This window comes from Saccoglossus kowalevskii, chromosome 16, assembly GCF_978046115.1.
Source record: "Saccoglossus kowalevskii chromosome 16, keSacKowa6.1, whole genome shotgun sequence".
In the NCBI taxonomy this organism is placed as follows: Eukaryota; Metazoa; Hemichordata; class Enteropneusta; family Harrimaniidae; genus Saccoglossus; species Saccoglossus kowalevskii.
The window spans coordinates 5,946,322-5,967,232 of record NC_140656.1 but is presented as its reverse complement, the minus strand read 5'-3'; the positions used below and the strand labels follow the sequence as shown (position 1 = coordinate 5,967,232).

General features: G+C 37.5%; 2 protein-coding genes across 2 annotated transcripts in view; one reads left to right on the top strand and one right to left on the bottom strand.

The window, feature by feature from the left end:
• Nucleotides 1-313: 313 nt before the first annotated feature.
• Nucleotides 314-9,490, bottom strand: LOC100369721 (aspartate dehydrogenase domain-containing protein-like). The gene is made up of 8 exons (XM_002736453.4): nt 9,380-9,490; nt 8,218-8,353; nt 7,051-7,135; nt 6,247-6,390; nt 6,021-6,126; nt 4,093-4,213; nt 2,750-2,907; nt 314-1,215 (listed from the first exon to the last, which is right to left on the bottom strand). The coding sequence occupies exons 1-8, from the start codon at nt 9,432-9,434 to the stop codon at nt 1,178-1,180; spliced, it is 843 nt and encodes a 280-aa protein (XP_002736499.2). The 5' UTR covers nt 9,435-9,490; the 3' UTR covers nt 314-1,177.
• A 215-nt stretch (nt 9,491-9,705) lies between these two features.
• Nucleotides 9,706-20,911, top strand: part of LOC100369421 (dynein regulatory complex subunit 2-like) — a 19,525-nt gene continuing 8,319 nt past the window's right edge. The window contains exons 1-4 of the mRNA XM_002736451.3: nt 9,706-9,847; nt 12,653-12,813; nt 13,463-13,715; nt 14,562-14,785. Coding sequence (XP_002736497.2) covers nt 12,655-12,813; nt 13,463-13,715; nt 14,562-14,785 — 636 coding nt within the window. The 5' untranslated portion in view covers nt 9,706-9,847; nt 12,653-12,654. The remainder of the gene's footprint in view (nt 9,848-12,652; nt 12,814-13,462; nt 13,716-14,561; nt 14,786-20,911) is intronic.

The window sequence follows — 20,911 nt, the reverse complement described above, 5'->3', positions numbered from 1 at the left end:
CTTGAATATCACAGTATTTGGTACTCTTGCAGTTTATTGAGCTCTATTTCTTCAATTTATTGGACGCGCATGGAAACGACGATAGCAATACAATGTACGGTATAAGTGATGACGTCATAGTGGTTGGACACTCATTAAGAGAAGTCAATGGGTAATTAGCATATCTAATAGTTTCCTAACTATGTCGCAAGTGCATTCATCTAACAAGTAATTCATACTATATTTTTACTTTACTGTAAAATATTTTTTTTAGCTTATAATTTGTTTTCAATAAAGGGGTGATTCAGTGGAAATAAAATCCAGCGCATATACCATTTTTCTCGTATTTCACATTCAACTCGTCAAAAATCTGTGAAAAACACCATACAAAACAAGTCTATTCAGCAAAAGGTATTTTACAGATGTTTATATATTCGAAAAAAGTTCATGTTTAACGATACAACTGCAATTTTGGGTTTATATGTACCATACCTCTTTTGTGGTTCACATTATTGGATTTATATTCCTCCACAGGTTTTTTGTCTCTAGATTAGTAATAATAGTTTTGATTCATGCATAGGTAGATTTGTAATTTACACATATTTCAAAATAAGAGCATGAAAAAGATGTACAAACAGCACTCGACCATCAATTTTGATATTTACACTCAGTACTTTTAACCCAACTCTATGATCACTTTTGGCCCCTACGTGTGCAACACACAAATGACAGGTAATGTTGTACTGATGTACGTCTGTGTCAAATCTTGTTCCAATGCTATCTCAAGAACCACTGGCTTTTTAATTCTGTATCTTAAAGAGTGGCAGTCGTAGCGCCACACATGCACAAGATATATGGGTCTCGTAAACAAAAATGGCGACTTTGGCTGTTGCGCAGATTACAAATGGATTGTGGGAAAATCAATGTTTTTCAACACAAATGTCGCACATGCACAGCACGACCACCACCCTTTAATAGTTTGCTTCAATGGGTAGAAACTTGTACAATTGATTGTCTGATTGGTTGAATGTCCATGATATACAATATTTAGGGATATATTCTTCTGTTTGTAAGTTTCATTGAGCATCATTCTATGAATAAATAAAATGATTTCATCTATCTGTATTGCAAAATGTTTTGTTGACATCCTACAGACAGCTGACTTTGAAACATTTCCTCTAGTGATAGCCCATGACAGCTAGCACAGATGAACACCCGGACCCATGTCCTTTGCACCTGGAATATTTAAAAAAAAAAACAATTCTGAAGAGAATGAAATTGGCAATAATAGATCAAAATGGTATTTGATTATTACATTTCAATGTTATTGTAGCATTATAAAAAGGTCAAGCAATTTGAGAGCACACATCTGTTGTTTTCAACTTTAGTTAAATACTGATAAAGTTGTTTTTGTTAATATTTAATATTCACTGCAAGAAAATTTCCATGATTTCCATGTTTTTATGGCATTCATTGAGGCAAAATTTTGCAAAAGTCACTTTGTGTTGCAGAACCCCAGAGAAATGTTTCTTGCTAAAAATGTTGTATCTCACTGACAGTAGATAAATTATGGCTTGCTGCTAGCATACAATGAAAAGTGACTACATGGTATTTGAAGATTACAACCACTGCTTTATAACGCATAATTGGTGACCTATTGTTTATGAAACATACTGAACCTGTTAAAGCCTTGCCCTTCTTTTTTCGGAAATTATAATCCTAGCATTGCGTAAACTGTTAGATGTTGACAAACATTTAATTTAATGCTTGTCAAAAAAATCCCAGGAAAATATGACATGTAACACAATTTCAGTATTTTTCATGCAAAATTAACTCCATTTGTCTGGTTCTTAGCAAGCGTGCATGTCTTATGAAGTTACTCGCTGTATTAGAGATCTCAATGAAATATTCACTGCTAGAAAATGTCAGTTTGTCTGACTCGTGCAATTGCAAAAATAAAGCAGTTCACAGAATCTATTAGTGAATTCTTATGTGTAATTTCTGCACATATATTAAGATTCATACATTAGTGGTGATATATGCCGTGGTGTGTCCTTGGGAGTGTTGTGAGCATGCCCAGGTCACCAAATAGTCCTTATGCATGACCCCTGAAAGTCACACATCCTAGCATTCTCAATCAGCAATAATTTGCTATATTGTAGATCAATTTTTGACATGTTAAAGTAGAATGCTACACAAAAGTAAAAATATTGTCATTTTCTTTACTTTTGCATATTACATGTAGTATTCTATTTTCCACATTTCAATGAAATGAATTAAAAATACAGAGTGACCATACTTGGTTCAGAAAAAATTGACTTATAAAATACTGTGGAAATAGCATGTTTTGTCTGTTTCTTGGAAATTGTGTCTTACAAGGTACTTTCTGATGTATTAACAAATTTACAATATTTTAATTGGTTTTTAACAAGGAAATGTGTTTTTATTGATGGCTATGGAAACTGCTGCTATATTATTTTATCTTTCCCCCCTTTGACGGTGAACCAAACAAATTTACATTTTGTTGATTAATATTAAAACAATTCATTGTTGATAGATTTTGACATGAAATATCATCACTTCTGTGTGCATTAAAATATATACACGTACAAAGAACCTCACCGTAAACTGTGTTTTCAACTGTTTCATCTTCAATGACAAAAGTTTATAATTTTTTGAAATAAGATTAAGAAATTCACATTAATGGTGAGTTTGTAGCCCATATAAAAACATACCAGGATTTGTTGTCTATTAAAGGTCAATAACCTACCTAACATGCTGCTGAGGAATGATGCATACGTTGCAGAACCAGTCACATGACCAACCTTGGAAGGATTTGTTCTCACAGTCTTGACTGTGAATGGCTTTGCCAATAGTGCATCACAAGGTCCTGTCACATCCACTTCGACAATATGAAAATCTGTTAAACTGGTAACAGAAAATGGAGTCACTCATTGGTTAATATCCAATCAATCAAAGATCTCATATATTTGACTTTCAGCATGTGGTTTTTATTTTCTGGCTTTGTCATATGTTGTTTCATAAACCTGGTTCCCTTGAGATGCAATATTACATTTTCATGAAAGCAAGCAAGGGATTTGTCACCTACGCACGTGTCAGGTGGCCATAGCGTATCATTGTTTACAAACTAGTGTCTACCCATGATCCTTTGATCCTTCTTAACGTGTGTTATCATCCCTTGGGACTCAATCCTGCGCGTGCACAGGTGACAACCCTCCCGCTTTAATATTGTTTGTATACATTGATCATTTATAAATTAACACCCTAGTCAGCACCATGTGCTTTCACATTGACTTGACATATGGGTTAAATCAAGTCTGCTTTGCAATTTTACTTTCAAATCAAGACCCAATATTTAATCACCACTGCTAATATCATAATAGGTATATGGTTCAATATTTTGGGTGAATTGCTCAGTTAAAAAAACATTTAAGGAAGTATGGTACTGTGAAATGTAGTGAAACTAACTAATTTGTCACTTCAGTAGATTCTGAATGGTCTGCTACCATGGAAATCCCATTTTTAATGTTGTCCTCTAACCTCTTACTATATTTGCTGAATCTCTACTTTTGCCTTTACCCGACTCAGTTGAACCCCCCTCCCCCCGAAAAAAATGCAAATGACAATTTTAGTTCACCGTGTGTCAGATTAGGGGGAATATTATGTCTTTTTGGCAAAGTGAAATTAGTTGTCTTTATTGATATACGTGACAATATTACAAGGAAGAAACAGAAGTGAAAGTCCTTTGACCTGGTAGGTCAGCTGTTATTAACCAATCAGATGCAGTGGTGTACCAATTCTCCCGGAATTCTCAAAGACATTCTGATAGCGCACAGTGGATATGAATTGTCAATGTATTTTGGAAGGCATGGCTAAAGACGCACTGTCATTTACATAGCACTTAAGCTACTAAATAAAGCAAATATGGCATTAGCAATAAGCAGCAGCCATTTTTGATTAAAATGATCATTACCATTAAATTTATTAATGTTCTGCCAAATAAGGATACAATAATAAACATTGACTGCTGTTTTGTTTTTCCCTGAAAAGTCAAAGATGTTTAAAAAGTATAAAATATATTGATTATTTTACCTGGGATCAGAAACCAAACATCCCTGGACTTTGTCAAATCCCAGATTGTGTGCCGCAATGGCCGCAGCTGCCATAGTATTGACATTGTTAGGAGCTAAGGAACAAACCTGTCTCACTGGACCTGTGAAGAAATGCACACATTGATATAATGATCAGTAGGGATTTGTTTATCAAATAGTTGTGCAGTGTACCATTTACTTCAAAAAACTACTCAGTAATAAACGTTGATGATTTCAGTAATATGAAATAAAAATATTGTTTTCATAGGACATACTGTTCACATGGATTGATTGTTAATGTTTCGTAAGACACATGGATTGATTGTTAATGTTTTGTAAGACACATGGATTGATTGTTAATGTTTCGTAAGACACAAGGATTGATTGTTAATGTTTTGTAAGACACATGGCTTGATTGTTAATGTTTTGTAAGACACATGGATTGATTGTTAATGTTTTGTAAGACACATGGATTGATTGTTAATGTTTTGTAAGACACATGGATTGATTGTTAACGTTTCGTAAGACACAAGGATTGATTGTTAACGTTTCGTAAGACACATGGATTGACTGTTAATGTTTCGTAAGACACATGGATTGACTGTTAATGTTTCGTAAGACACATGGATTGATTGTTAATGTTTTGTAAGACACATGGATTGATAATGTTTCGTAAGACACAAGGATTGATTGTTAATGTTTCGTAAGACACATGGATTGATTGTTAACGTTTCGTAAGACACATGGATTGATTGTTAACGTTTCGTAGGACACAAGGATTGATTGTTAACGTTTCGTAAGACACATGGATTGATTGTTAACGTTTCGTAAGACACAAGGATTGATTGTTAATGTTTCGTAAGACACATGGATTGATTGTTAATGTTTCGTAAGACACATGGATTGATTGTTAATGTTTCGTAAGACAAGGATTGATTGTTAATGTTTCGTAAGACGCATGGATTGATTGTTAATGTTTCGTAAGACACAAGGATTGATTGTTAATGTTTCGTAAGACACATGGATTGATTGTTAATGTTTCGTAAAACACATGGATCGATTGTTAACATTTCGTAAGACACATGGATTGATTTTGTTAATACCATAACATAATAACACCAAATGCAGTCAAACGCAATTTTCTTTGAAGTGAAAAATACCATTTCCAGTCAAGGATTAATTGGTAATACAGCCCTGAGGTCGTATGGTGTGTCTTTAGGTGAACTTGACTTTGACATCTCCACCTATCAAAACCTTCCTGAGCTATGACATTCACATTTACAAATAGTGCAATGTCCCTAGTCAAATAATGCATATTCACTGCAAAACGTTATGGTTTTGCAGCATACTCCAAATGTGTGCATGCATACAAAAAGTCATAATTTGTAGTTAATTACACTCACAGCGTCATACTTTTCAAACTTGATATGGTAATGATTGAATTTGTACTCCAGGTATCATATTTCGTCTATAGTAAATGACACAGGTGAGTCTATGGTCAAAATAAGTCATATTTTTAGGATCTAGAATACAATAAATGCAATTTTATATTAGGGATGCGATTCTAAAGAGCATAAGTCTGAAATGGAAATAGATTTAAGGGCAAAAGCTAAGAGCATGTCAAGGATCAGATGCACCTATTAATGAAGTCATGAAGGGCATAAATCAAGATATTACACGATGTATGTATCAAGAATACAAAATTAGGGTTTAAATTGTCATCAATTTTATATGTTGTAAGATTCAGTTGATTTCTCAATACTGCGAAATACTTTATTTTAGCTGGAATTAATTTTCGATGAAAAAGCTTTTTGGGTGTTTTGTTTGGAATTTATTTTCACTGAAGCATCCCTTCAGTGAAAATAAATTCCAAGCGGAAATAAAGTATTCTACAGCAATTGAGTAAAGACAATCAAGTAGTACATTTACCATCATAGAGCACAACAAGAGAGTCAGTCACTGAATCATTCTTGTCTTTCAATTCTCCAAGTACTTTAAAACTGCTTGGATGTTTCTTCATTGTCACTCTCAGACCCTACAAAGTACACAGTTTAATTAAACAATCTGATAGTGAAATGGACAGTCAAACAATAATTAGTAAGACATAACTGACAAAAAAATGAACTAAGAATTTGCACTTAAAGTGTTGCTGTACCTTTAAGGTTCCTCTGTCGGCCATTTTCTTGATATCATTTCCTCCCCAGAATGCACCACTGGGTATATACATCCCATGATGCTTTGCTGCACTTCGGAGTTTGTTTTCTACCTCTTGTTCAGCAAGACTTGTTGGAGAACCAACCTGATGAAATAAAATAAATATAAACCCTTTGAATGTCATAATTTGTTCTGTTCTTTTCTAAACCTTTTTAATTATGTTGGACAAAATGAACATAATTTCCTGTTGGCTACAGTCTTAATCAAAATTTTGTAAAAATTATGAAAAAAATTATTTGGGTTTAGAATTTGTGAATGGTTACAAAAGTTGATTTTGGCACTCAAAAGTTTGAGATGAAAATTTGTTCTAAAAGTTACTATTAAAGCATGATGCTATAACAGCTATATATCATCTGAAATATGGGTGAATACAGTTGCGCATACAGCAATGTCTGAGAGCCAATTTTGTAGGTAAACCTAAAAGTGGTTCTACACTTTTCGAGGTTTTTGGCTCCACATTCATTCTGGAATGTTGTTTTTTGTGTCCTTCATGTATAAAAGGCAGACAAAAAAAAAAAAAGTCAGAATATTCAAAAACAAACATTAGCGAAATTGGCCATCAGGTATTCCCTTTTAAACAATGTGTATGACATATGCACTACTCTATTCACCTATATCAAAGCTTTTCAGATGATGTACATGTTGTTATAATAATGCTTAGTAATTTACTATTGAACTTATAATAGAAATAACATCCCAATAGGTTTGAGACAACAAAGTGCATGAAATTATTAAACTGAGATACCATATAATCAGCATGTTGAAGAAACTTTTCGCCATACTGCAGAGAAATAACAGGATGAGCTACTTCTACTATTAGATCAGCATCCCTACAAAAAAACATTGAGATATTTGTGTTAAATAACATTCCTGATATGAAGTAGATCGTCTTTTAATAATTTGTTATGGCGTTTATACACAATGTAACTTGTAAACCCTAATAATATTTATTGTGTTTGTATCCTAATTTAAGATTTTTATTAAATTACACAAAACAGATGGTGATCAGGGATTTTTTTAAATAAGGGAACAGCGCCCTCATGTCATGGCCATGCGCCCCTCACCCTGGAGAGCAGATCCTCTGGCAACCATAAAATTCTGATTAACCAGGGATCACATGTGGCAACAGTCCTCAATTGTGACCTGTCTGATTGTAATTTTGGCCCTAAGGAAGCCATAGAATGCTCCACTTCAACTTAGAATTATCAAAAACTCCACACGCTGGTAGGGAGAACCCTATCTCCACCCTCCACTTGGTGGCGCCGCTAAATTGCCTGGTGATAAAGAAACATACCCTTGTAATACTTTTGATTGTAAAGCACATGGTGGTTGGTGTTTATGCATAATACATTCTCCATAATTAGGCATTGATCATTAGACACTTGGGGGGGGCACACATGGAAAAATCAATGCAGGCAATATACCAGAAAAAATATAAAGCGGTATCATCCTGAAAAAAATTTAGGTGACAGAAAAAAAAAAAATAAAGTTTTTCTACCACCTTTTTTCTAAATCATATGATTTTGTAAAACAAAAGTTCAAAGAGGATTAATTGGAATGGGTGTCAAAGTGACTTCTGTGAAATATAGCCTCATTATTAAATCTAGAAATCAGTGACAGCAAAAACCATGAAATTCTTAGTATTTTTTGTGTTCATTTTGTGTATAGAATGTGTAGGAGTAAAATTCTGACAATTGAAATTTTAATCATTTGTGTGGTTTGGTGATTTAAGAGCATTCACACCTTTTCATGGAAGCCACTGTGACTTCAGGTCTAAATTTTCACCGTTAACAAAATTTTGGTAGTTTCCCAGACTCTCAAAAATGTTTTCTCTCAGTTCAGACAATCTTTGTTTTTCTCCTATTTTAAAATTGTATTCTTCAATGGTGTAGGGAATGTTGCACCGACCTACCTTTCAGCAAACTCATTAAGATCATCTAAAATATACTTGACATCTATTTGTGTTTTAAGAAACTCTGGAGATCTGTTCCATACAAATGCAAGTTCTAAGTCATCGCTCTTTTGAATTGCTTTCACCAAATATTGACCTAAAAAAAAAAAAAAAAAAAAAAAATATGGGTTTGACCATTGGAAGTTTACAGACGAGATTCGAAAGCCAACTGTTTAGTCAAAACCAAAGCAGTTAGCCAATTCGCTAGCGAGTTTGCAAATTGGCTGCCCCAATACTTCTGAGACTTGCTGTAATACAAGTTTTTTTCTGTAATTTTCCCAGTAGAATTTTTTTTTCTTAATTCTAAATTAAAGAGCAGCAGTCGTCGTGCCGCGTCCTGTTAAAAAAAAAAGATGTTGTCGTGAAAAAAAAGCAAAAAAGAAAACAATGTGAATTGTATATAATTGCAGAAAAAAAAAATTCCCACCACACTTTGACATTTGCAATTTGTCTTTTAGGCAAAACAAATGTGTGTTATTTTAGCTCCATGGTCAAAATAACTTGATGGGTGGTATCCAAGTGACTGAGCAAAGTCAAATCACAGGGATCACATTAGACTGGCAAAGTCGGGACTTTGTACTAGTATAAATTGCCAATTTAGCCCTTTTAACGTGGTCGCGAAAACTAGAGTGACTGCGAAAGAAATTTCTTTATTGGGCAGGTTAGTTTTCGCGATCATGCTAAAAGGACTAAAAGAACAATTAATTATTTCTTATTGTAAAACAAAAAAGAAGTACCGATTTTGCCAGTCTAGGGTTTATAGTAGTATAGTATATTTTATTTGACTCAAATTAATTAATTGGAAATGCATTAACCATGGTCAATAATCATACACAAGAAACAACAACAACACAATAACAAGAAATACAGATATTAAAAATAAAATAAAATGTTAAAACAGATAACACTAACAACTATTAGGTATTACATTGTAAAATTATGTTAATAAACTTTCCTAAACTATTGGCAATGAAACTGTCTTATATACATGGACGGAGTAAAGCCAGGTGGGGGTCGTCACGCAGCCCGCGTTCGAATTTCATGTAAACAAACACTGCATCACATGCATTGTATACGTCACTACCACCCTTTTAATGACGAGATGGATTCGGGTCTCACCTACCCAACTCTCCAAATCCAACAATGCCGACACGTCGCTTTCTAGTCTCTTTGCTCATCGTTTGAGTTAAACCGCCGCCTCAAAGGTCAACGGAAAGTTAGAGCGCCAGCTCACGGCATTTGAAGAAAGTATAACTTGCCCTTTGACTTGGACACCTCGTACACGGCACAATGTTCCAAGTAGAATGACAACATTTTAGAACTATCGCCGAACATATATTTTATTCTACCAATAAATATATCTGATTTCAAGTGAAATTGTTTGTTTTACCTACCAGCAAAGCCAGGTATTATTATATTTGAAATGTGCTTTTTGAACGAGGTCATTCGTGCGCATGCGTTGTGTGGTTGCTACGAGTTACAAACAAAACTGACGATTCCGGTGTTGGAGTTTTCAATATCATTCTTTTATTTACAATTTCTTGGCAGCATTGACTTATCCTTTTGACTTCGGTGCATCATAAATAGAACGGTAAGCACATATAAATTCTATATAATATTAATTACGCCACCCCTTCACTCAAAGTGCAAGATTGTCCGAGTCCATTATTTACGAAATTTTGCGAACGATGTATTCGTTACATGTCTGTTTTGTGAGGTTAGGATAATTTAGGGTAATTGCTAATCAACGAATCACGATTCAAGAAATCTCAGACGAAATTACAAATAGGAATAATAATTAATTAATGATAATAGTCAGGCATTGGCAGAAAAATAGGAACGATAGGAAGGTAGTTTTAATTACATAAAAACAAGTGTAATAATTTAGAATTAGTCAATGGTTAGTACAGTGTGTACTATGCAAAGAAGAGGCTGGCGGTAGGTGAGTGGTCCATACAGTGCAAGGCATGCTATGAGGTTTTGAGCATTATTAAAAGAATAATTAATATGAAAAATAGTTTCAAAATGATGGCATATATCAAACTGTGACAGTATGTTCGACGACAGTAATATTTACTTAATATACATTCCATACAGTGCAAGGCATGCTATGAGGTTTTGAACATTATTAAAAGAATAATTATTATACATGTAGTTTCAAAATAGTGTATGACAGTATGTACGATGACAGTAATATTTACTTAAACCTCCACATTATTCCGAACACCAAAACATCAACATTGCTAGGCATGCATTTGGAACAAATTGGGTCAAACCAACCCCAACAGAAGGTGTCAAACTATAGTGAAGAACTCAGACATGTTGGATATAAATAATAGATGCAATTACCTTTCAATGTATATATCCAATTGTATAAGATACTTTGCGATGGTTGCTTGTTGCGGTCAGTAACATTTATGAAAACTTTTGTTCACAATTTTATAAACTGGCTTGGTAATTCCCACCACCAATTAGACAGTGTCACAGCAATTTGGCTATTTTTTTCAACAAATCCAAAATCTTTTTGATAATTTTGTTTGACTTTGCATTTGTACTATGATATTTTGATTACATTTGAAGTTTGGATAATTTTAATGTGTGTATATATTTTCAAAGCATACATGTACACTAACAAAAAAAATGCCCATAAAATAAGAGAATTCATTAAATAACCTGGACAAAAGAAAGCATTATTTTCCTTGTCTAATGATGCATTTTTTTTCGATCTGTGTAACTTTATGTAGAAATCCTAATGGGATTTAAAATTCACAACTGGCAGTTTTGAAATATTAGAGGTTGTCAACTTGTACATAGAGTCTGCAGGATTTTTTTTTGAAATATTGTATTCACTGATATTTATTTTGTAGTTACATTTACCATGAAGTCCATAGTATCTTTTTCTTACTGATTTGACTACTGTGTAGTGTACTCAGCAGTTTTTTGTTTTGTTTTGTCAATTGTTGAGAGTGGTTTGTTTTGTGTTCTTGGAAATTTTGTTTAAAAATCAACAACAATTAGTATATTATTTCTACTTTGCAGTATATCGTAGCCAGTACCTGAATACTTTGTTCTCCAGCATAAATATCGGATTGTTTGGATGCATAAGATTGTAATGTAAATTTTGTTCATTAATGCTGTATGATGACGCGATCTTCAGGGCTTCAGAGTCTTCAGATGTCTTGGCCTGTTTACTTACAGTACATGTACTTACTTACTATCAGTGTCTGACTGGTATATACAAAATGTAACCAAGTAAACGGCAGAATAGTAGAAAAAGAAAGCTAAAAAGTCAGTTGCTCGTGCCAAGAGAGCTGCAGAACCACAACATCTGTCAACCATCGCCGTCCATAGCAGCGATATAATTTTACACATAGAAATTGAGAATCGCAAGTTTAGACACATTACATCAAAATGAACACTAAATACAGCTATCTCGGCCAGCAATCAAATTATCATGAGTGATGTAACTGATATTTCCATCTATTTGCTTCTATTCTGACTCTCCTAAAACCCTTGAGCGAATGTGTATTTTTTACAGTGTCATACAGGAGACGCTTCAGTAAGAAATTGTTAAAATTATTCAATTGGCATATCAAAAGCCTTTATTGAAACAGAACATATTCTATATTCACTAAAAAACGTTGTTATTTCAGTTCAATCCAAACAACCTGAATCCTTGAAAATTGAGTCTTATCATCCTTGCGTTTCCAAACAAAAATACGTCAATGCCAAAAATGACAGATTTTTCGCCAAATCTTCTGTGATTTTTTGATAATATCATTAATTTAGTCTAGCAGTTAGATAGGTTATTTATTAGAGATGCCCTGGAAACCAAAATTGGCGATGTGAATCACTCAATGAAAAATCGGCAATTATAGCCAAGGGGGTGAGGGACTGAATTTCAAGAACATGTTTTATATATAGGGTATATAATAAATTGCTGTATGAAAATGGCAAAAGTGTTCAAACAAACAAAATGTACAGTCTCACATGTCAGGGCAGTTGCTACTGTGTCTGGTACTTGGCATAACACTAGTAAATGTGTGCATTTAGCCAACGGGTGCACACTCGTAAAAATGTTTTGATTGAACCAGTTCTAATTAGGGAAGCGTATTGCAAACCAGTCAGCAACATTGCGGGCATTGTTGCTGTTTTGGTGCCTAGAACAATATGGCGGTGACAATGAAAAATAGTTTTGGAAGTATTGGTGATCCACATTATATCTTGGATAATTGGATTAGTTGAGCCATCATTTGTAATTTGTTGATTCAATGGATTTGTAAATCATTAATTACCCTAACCTGTTTTTGTGAGCTTTATTATACAATATATGTACCATTTTGTGTCTTTCCCAATATTCTAGCAATTGTTACAATAATAGTTCATTTTATTGTAGTCATGGCTCCAAAGAAGAAAAAGGGAGGTAAGAAGTCAGGGAAGAAGGGTAAATTAGCTAAAATGACTGAAGAGGAGAGAGTTTTGTATTTAGAACAGAAATTGTTGGCAGAGGAAGAAATGAAGAAAAAGAAAGAAGATATGTTAACTCAATTTTTAAAGGTAAGTTTCTTTCCATCACTTTGTTTGGGAGCATAATCGAATGAGATCCCTCAAAATCAAGTCAATCCACAAAATGTGTGTACAAATATAATGAAATCAAAATCATCCAGTGTCTGTTTACAGTTTAGACTTCAGAAACCTACCTCAAATCACACATCTGTATTAACTAACACATCAGCTATGTTGGAAGTATTTTTTATGGAAATGAGCTGAAAATTATTTATTTTTACACAAATTGGCAAATAATCTTATTTGCTTGCTACCTGTAGTCCACATCAGTGGACACATACATACTCATGGATTTGGTTATGTTAGTCTGTCCATCCATGTCACATGATCTGATTTGAGCACAATTTTCACGACGAATTATTTAGTGTTACCTGCAAGCAGCTCAGCCAACAAGTTTCTTTATGATTCATGCACATTGAGGGATATTTCTAGGTAAAAAGACTATTTTCGGTCAAAAATACACTGAAAATGAAGTTTTTGCCTGTTCTTGACAATGCATTGGTCATTTTACATTACATACATGGATGTTAAGAGACACAATGTCACAATTACAGCTATGACATGTTATGTTCTTTATCTGGCACAAACTACTTAGCATCCCACAAAAAGAAATATCTAATAACTAAAATGTTTTCTTCAGGATAAACTAGCCAAGGAAGAAAGAAATGCTCGGTTCAACTCCAATAAACTTAACAACCAATGGCGTACTATAATGAGAACAGCAAAGTCAAAGGAACTGAAGAGAGATATAGAAATTTTAAGTCAAACATTTGAGAGAGTTGTAGACAGAAAAGACAGCGTTATTAAGTCTCTAGCTAAAGACTTATCAGAAGCTGAGGAGCAATATTCTATGGCACTAAGGAGCCATCTACAGAATGTTGATAGTTTAATAGGTGAGTGATTTCAGTCAACATAATTATTTTTTCAAATACCCAAACATAGACTGAACATACTGAATCAGTCTCTGGCACAAGTAAATTTGCATATTATTGTATTCTTAACGTGCACGTGCAGTGAACGCTTGAATATCTATAGTTATACTCAAAAAAAGAAAGACTATCATTATGACCTCACTTAACCAGAGAGTGTTTGTTTTGCTTCATTTTCTGCTATACCGGTATATTAGAATGGGTTTGACAGAATTACATTGCTATTCCTATTCAAGTGATTCTCTCGATGAATGTTTCACAGAAGTGCCTGTACAGCTCCTTCACATCATTGTGCACGAGAGCAGGCCTACATTTTTAAGTTTGGCAGCATTTCCATGGCTATTTATCAAATTTTTGGCTTGAGGAAATGTTATTATATAACATATATAAATAAATAAAAAGCAAATCTATTAGTAATATAGCATATTTGAAAAAAATGCATAATAACTTGGATTCAGGTGTTAAATGTCACCTGTGACTGATTCTGGACCCTCGGTAAAAATAATTCAAGGCTTGGAGAAAGTCAAATACTCTGGCACTTGCACTGTTGTGTTGAACTGAATCGGCTAATTCTATATTTCTATACGATAACATTTGACATGTATTGCTTGAGCCTAAGTGCTCTGAAGGTAGTAAATTTGAAAACCAAAACTTTGGAATATATCTAATAGACTTGTTAAAATTACTTTGTATTCAAAAATGTTTACACTAAGGTAGCCAGATGTAAATCCAAAGCAGTGGCCATTATCTATTTGCTTTTGTACTATGCCTGTGCTAAACATGAAATTAATATGATATGTGTACCATTAGATTTACAGAGACAAAGATTAGACATCCTGCAGAAGGAATACACTGAAGAACTAGATATACTGAAAAATGAGTTTGACTCAGAAAGAGCTTTGATCATTGAACAGTTCAAGAGGGAAATGAATGACTTACAGGACATCATGTTTGCTATGGATCAGAATTTTTCTGAAAGGGAGAATGAAGCAAGACAAGAGTTCCAGAGCCTGAGAGATGAAATTAAAAATAAGGTACAGTGCTCCGACATTTTGTAGCAGTGGTCTAGGGTTGTACGACATGGTGTGTCAGTGGTCTAGGGTTGTACAACATGGTGTGTCAGTGGTCTAGGGTTGTACAACATGGAGTGTCAGTGCATTTCTGGAGATTTTGTAGCAGTGGTCTAGGGTCGTACGACATGGTGTGTCAGTGCATTTCTGGAGATTTTGTAGCAGTGGTCTAGGGTTGTACAACATGGTGTGTCAGTGCATTTCTGGAGATTTTGTAGCAGTGGTCTAGGGTTGTATGACATGGTGTGTCAGTGCATTTCTGGAGATTTTGTAGCAGTGGTCTAGGGTTGTACGACATGGTGTGTCAGTGCATTTCTGGAGATTTTGTAGCAGTGGTCTAGGGTCGTACAACATGGTGTGTCAGTGCATTTCTGGAGATTTTGTAGCAGTGGTCTAGGGTTGTATGACATGGTGTGTCAGTGCATTTCTGGAGATTTTGTAGCAGTGGTCTAGGGTCGTACGACATGGTGTGTCAGTGCATTTCTGGAGATTTTGTAGCAGTGGTCTAGGGTCGTACGACATGGTGTGTCAGTGCATTTCTGGAGATTTTGTAGCAGTGGTCTAGGGTTGTACAACATGGTGTGTCAGTGCATTTCTGGAGATTTTGTAGCAGTGGTCTAGGGTCGTACAACATGGTGTGTCAGTGCATTTCTGGAGATTTTGTAGCAGTGGTCTAGGGTTGTATGACATGGTGTGTCAGTGCATTTCTGGAGATTTTGTAGCAGTGGTCTAGGGTCGTACGACATGGTGTGTCAGTGCATTTCTGGAGATTTTGTAGCAGTGGTCTAGGGTCGTACAACATGGAGTGTCAGTGCATTTCTGGAGATTTTGTAGCAGTGGTCTAGGGTCGTACGACATGGTGTGTCAGTGCATTTCTGGAGATTTTGTAGCAGTGGTCTAGGGTTGTACAACATGGTGTGTCAGTGCATTTCTGGAGATTTTGTAGCAGTGGTCTAGGGTTGTACGACATGGTGTGTCAGTGCATTTCTGGAGATTTTGTAGCAGTGGTCTAGGGTTGTACGACATGGTGTGTCAGTGCATTTCTGGAGATTTTGTAGCAGTGGTCTAGGGTTGTACAACATGGTGTGTCAGTGCATTTCTGGAGATTTTGTAGCAGTGGTCTAGGGTTGTACGACATGGTGTGTCAGTGCATTTCTGGAGATTTTGTAGCAGTGGTCTAGGGTCGTACGACATGGTGTGTCAGTGCATTTCTGGAGATTTTGTAGCAGTGGTCTAGGGTCGTACGACATGGTGTGTCAGTGCATTTCTGGAGATTTTGTAGCAGTGGTCTAGGGTCGTACGACATGGAGTGTCAGTGCATTTCTGGAGATTTTGTAGCAGTGGTCTAGGGTCGTACGACATGGTGTGTCAGTGCATTTCTGGAGATTTTGTAGCAGTGGTCTAGGGTCGTACGACATGGTGTGTCAGTGCATTTCTGGAGATTTTGTAGCAGTGGTCTAGGGTCGTACAACATGGTGTGTCAGTGCATTTCTGGAGATTTTGTAGCAGTGGTCTAGGGTCGTACGACATGGTGTGTCAGTGCATTTCTGGAGATTTTGTAGCAGTGGTCTAGGGTCGTACGACATGGTGTGTCAGTGCATTTCTGGAGATTTTGTAGCAGTGGTCTAGGGTTGTACGACATGGTGTGTCAGTGCATTTCTGGAGATTTTGTAGCAGTGGTCTAGGGTCGTACGACATGGTGTGTCAGTGCATTTCTGGAGATTTTGTAGCAGTGGTCTAGGGTCGTACGACATGGTGTGTCAGTGCATTTCTGGAGATTTTGTAGCAGTGGTCTAGGGTCGTACAACATGGTGTGTCAGTGCATTTCTGGAGATTTTGTAGCAGTGGTCTAGGGTCGTACGACATGGTGTGTCAGTGCATTTCTGGAGATTTTGTAGCAGTGGTCTAGGGTCGTATGACATTGTGTGTCAGTGCATTTCTGGAGATTTTGTAGCAGTGGTCTAGGGTTGTACGACATGGTGTGTCAGTGCATTTCTGGAGATTTTGTAGCAGTGGTCTAGGGTTGTACGACATGGTGTGTCAGTGCATTTCTGGAGATTTTGTAGCAGTGGTCTAGGGTCGTACAACATGGTGTGTCAGTGCATTTCTGGAGATTTTGTAGCAGTGGTCTAGGGTCGTACGACATGGTGTGTCAGTGCATTTCTGGAGATTTTGTAGCAGTGGTCTAGGGTTGTACGACATGGTGTGTCAGTGCATTTCTGGAGATTTTGTAGCAGTGGTCTAGGGTCGTACAACATGGTGTGTCAGTGCATTTCTGGAGATTTTGTAGCAGTGGTCTAGGGTCGTACGACATGGTGTGTCAGTGCATTTCTGGAGATTTTGTAGCAGTGGTCTAGGGTTGTACGACATGGTGTGTCAGTGCATTTCTGGAGATTTTGTAGCAGTGGTCTAGGGTCGTACGACATGGTGTGTCAGTGCATTTCTGGAGATTTTGTAGCAGTGGTCTAGGGTCGTACAACATGGTGTGTCAGTGCATTTCTGGAGATTTTGTAGCAGTGGTCTAGGGTCGTACGACATGGTGTGTCAGTGCATTTCTGGAGATTTTGTAGCAGTGGTCTAGGGTCGTACGACATGGTGTGTCAGTGCATTTCTGGAGATTTTGTAGCAGTGGTCTAGGGTTGTACGACATGGTGTGTCAGTGCATTTCTGGAGATTTTGTAGCAGTGGTCTAGGGTCGTACAACATGGTGTGTCAGTGCATTTCTGGAGATTTTGTAGCAGTGGTCTAGGGTCGTACAACATGGTGTGTCAGTGCATTTCTGGAAATTTTGTAGCAGTGGTCTAGGGTTGTACGACATGGTGTGTCAGTGCATTTCTGGAGATTTTGTAGCAGTGGTCTAGGGTCGTACGACATGGTGTGTCAGTGCATTTCTGGAGATTTTGTAGCAGTGGTCTAGGGTCGTACGACATGGTGTGTCAGTGCATTTCTGGAGATTTTGTAGCAGTGGTCTAGGGTTGTACAACATGGTGTGTCAGTGCATTTCTGGAGATTTTGTAGCAGTGGTCTAGGGTCGTACGACATGGTGTGTCAGTGCATTTCTGGAGATTTTGTAGCAGTGGTCTAGGGTCGTACAACATGGTGTGTCAGTGCATTTCTGGAGATTTTGTAGCAGTGGTCTAGGGTCGTACGACATGGTGTGTCAGTGCATTTCTGGAGATTTTGTAGCAGTGGTCTAGGGTCGTACGACATGGTGTGTCAGTGCATTTCTGGAGATTTTGTAGCAGTGGTCTAGGGTTGTACAACATGGAGTGTCAGTGCATTTCTGGAGATTTTGTAGCAGTGGTCTAGGGTCGTACAACATGGTGTGTCAGTGCATTTCTGGAGATTTTGTAGCAGTGGTCTAGGGTTGTACAACATGGAGTGTCAGTGCATTTCTGGAGATTTTGTAGCAGTGGTCTAGGGTCGTACAACATGGTGTGTCAGTGCATTTCTGGAGATTTTGTAGCAGTGGTCTAGGGTCGTACAACATGGTGTGTCAGTGCATTTCTGGAGATTTTGTAGCAGTGGTCTAGGGTTGTACAACATGGAATGTCAGTGCATTTCTGGAGATTTTGTAGCAGTGGTCTAGGGTTGTACGACATGGTGTGTCAGTGCATTTCTGGAGATTTTGTAGCAGTGGTCTAGGGTTGTACGACATGGTGTGTCAGTGCATTTCTGGAGATTTTGTAGCAGTGGTCTAGGGTTGTACGACATGGTGTGTCAGTGCATTTCTGGAGATTTTGTAGCAGTGGTCTAGGGTTGTACAACATGGTGTGTCAGTGCATTTCTGGAGATTTTGTAGCAGTGGTCTAGGGTCGTACGACATGGTGTGTCAGTGCATTTCTGGAGATTTTGTAGCAGTGGTCTAGGGTCGTACAACATGGTGTGTCAGTGCATTTCTGGAGATTTTGTAGCAGTGGTCTAGGGTTGTACAACATGGTGTGTCAGTGCATTTCTGGAGATTTTGTAGCAGTGGTCTAGGGTTGTACGACATGGTGTGTCAGTGCATTTCTGGAGATTTTGTAGCAGTGGTCTAGGGTCGTACGACATGGTGTGTCAGTGCATTTCTGGAGATTTTGTAGCAGTGGTCTAGGGTTGTACAACATGGTGTGTCAGTGCATTTCTGGAGATTTTGTAGCAGTGGTCTAGGGTTGTACAACATGGTGTGTCAGTGCATTTCTGGAGATTTTGTAGCAGTGGTCTAGGGTCGTACGACATGGTGTGTCAGTGCATTTCTGGAGATTTTGTAGCAGTGGTCTAGGGTCGTACAACATGGTGTGTCAGTGCATTTCTGGAGATTTTGTAGCAGTGGTCTAGGGTTGTACAACATGGTGTGTCAGTGCATTTCTGGAGATTTTGTAGCAGTGGTCTAGGGTTGTACGACATGGTGTGTCAGTGCATTTCTGGAGATTTTGTAGCAGTGGTCTAGGGTCGTACGACATGGTGTGTCAGTGCATTTCTGGAGATTTTGTAGCAGTGGTCTAGGGTTGTACGACATGGTGTGTCAGTGCATTTCTGGAGATTTTGTAGCAGTGGTCTAGGGTCGTACGACATGGTGTGTCAGTGCATTTCTGGAGATTTTGTAGCAGTGGTCTAGGGTTGTACAACATGGTGTGTCAGTGCATTTCTGGAGATTTTGTAGCAGTGGTCTAGGGTTGTACGACATGGTGTGTCAGTGCATTTCTGGAGATTTTGTAGCAGTGGTCTAGGGTTGTACAACATGGAGTGTCAGTGCATTTCTGGAGATTTTGTAGCAGTGGTCTAGGGTTGTATGACATGGTGTGTCAGTGCATTTCTGGAGATTTTGTAGCAGTGGTCTAGGGTTGTACAACATGGTGTGTCAGTGCATTTCTGGAGATTTTGTAGCAGTGGTCTAGGGTTGTACAACATGGTGTGTCAGTGCATTTCTGGAGATTTTGTAGCAGTGGTCTAGGGTTGTACAACATGGTGTGTCAGTGCATTTCTGGAGATTTTGTAGCAGTGGTCTAGGGTTGTACGACATGGTGTGTCAGTGCATTTCTGGAGATTTTGTAGCAGTGGTCTAGGGTTGTACAACATGGAGTGTCAGTGCATTTCTGGAGATTTTGTAGCAGTGGTCTAGGGTTGTATGACATGGTGTGTCAGTGTATTTCTGGAGATTTTGTAGCAGTGGTCTAGGGTTGTACAACATGGTGTGTCAGTGCATTTCTGGAGATTTTGTAGCAGTGGTCTAGGGTTGTACAACATGGTGTGTCAGTGCATTTCTGGAGATTTTGTAGCAGTGGTCTAGGGTTGTACAACATGGTGTGTCAGTGCATTTCTGGAAATTTTGTAGCAGTGGTCTAGGGTCGTACAACATGGTGTGTCAGTGCATTTCTGGAGATTTTGTAGCAGTGGTCTAGGGTTGTACGACATGGTGTGTCAGTGCATTTCTGGAGATTTTGTAGCAGTGGTCTAGGGTTGTACAACATGGTGTGTCAGTGCATTTCTGGAGATTTTGTAGCAGTGGTCTAGGGTTGTACAACATGGTGTGTCAGTGCATTTCTGGAGATTTTGTAGCAGTGGTCTAGGGTTGTACAACATGGAGTGTCAGTGCATTTCTGGAGATTTTGTAGCAGTGGTCTAGGGTTGTACAACATGGTGTGTCAGTGCATTTCTGAAGATTTTGTAGCAGTGGTCTAGGGTCGTACGACATGGTGTGTCAGTGCATTTCTGGAGATTTTGTAGCAGTGGTCTAGGGTTGTACAACATGGTGTGTCAGTGCATTTCTGGAGATTTTGTAGCAGTGGTCTAGGGTCGTACAACATGGTGTGTCAGTGCATTTCTGGAGATTTTGTAGCAGTGGTCTAGGGTTGTACAACATGGTGTGTCAGTGCATTTCTGGAGATTTTGTAGCAGTGGTCTAGGGTTGTACAACATGGAGTGTCAGTGCATTTCTGGAGATTTTGTAGCAGTGGTCTAGGGTTGTACGACATGGTGTGTCAGTGCATTTCTGGAGATTTTGTAGCAGTGGTCTAGGGTTGTACGACATGGTGTGTCAGTGCATTTCTGGAGATTTTGTAGCAGTGGTCTAGGGTCGTACAACATGGTGTGTCAGTGCATTTCTGGAGA

What these genes read in the sequence shown, in the direction of transcription:
- LOC100369721 (XM_002736453.4), bottom strand. Translation starts at nt 9,434, where the DNA reads ATGAGCAAAGAGACTAGAAAGCGACGTGTCGGCATTGTTGGATTTGGA. An exon ending in TGTTGGATTTGGAGAGTTGG is followed by an intron (nt 8,354 to 9,379) that starts GTAGGTGAGACC and finishes TTTTTTTTTTAG; the next exon opens with GTCAATATTTGGTGAAAGCA. An exon ending in CCGACAGAGGAACCTTAAAG is followed by an intron (nt 6,127 to 6,246) that starts GTACAGCAACAC and finishes TGTACTTTGTAG; the next exon opens with GGTCTGAGAGTGACAATGAA.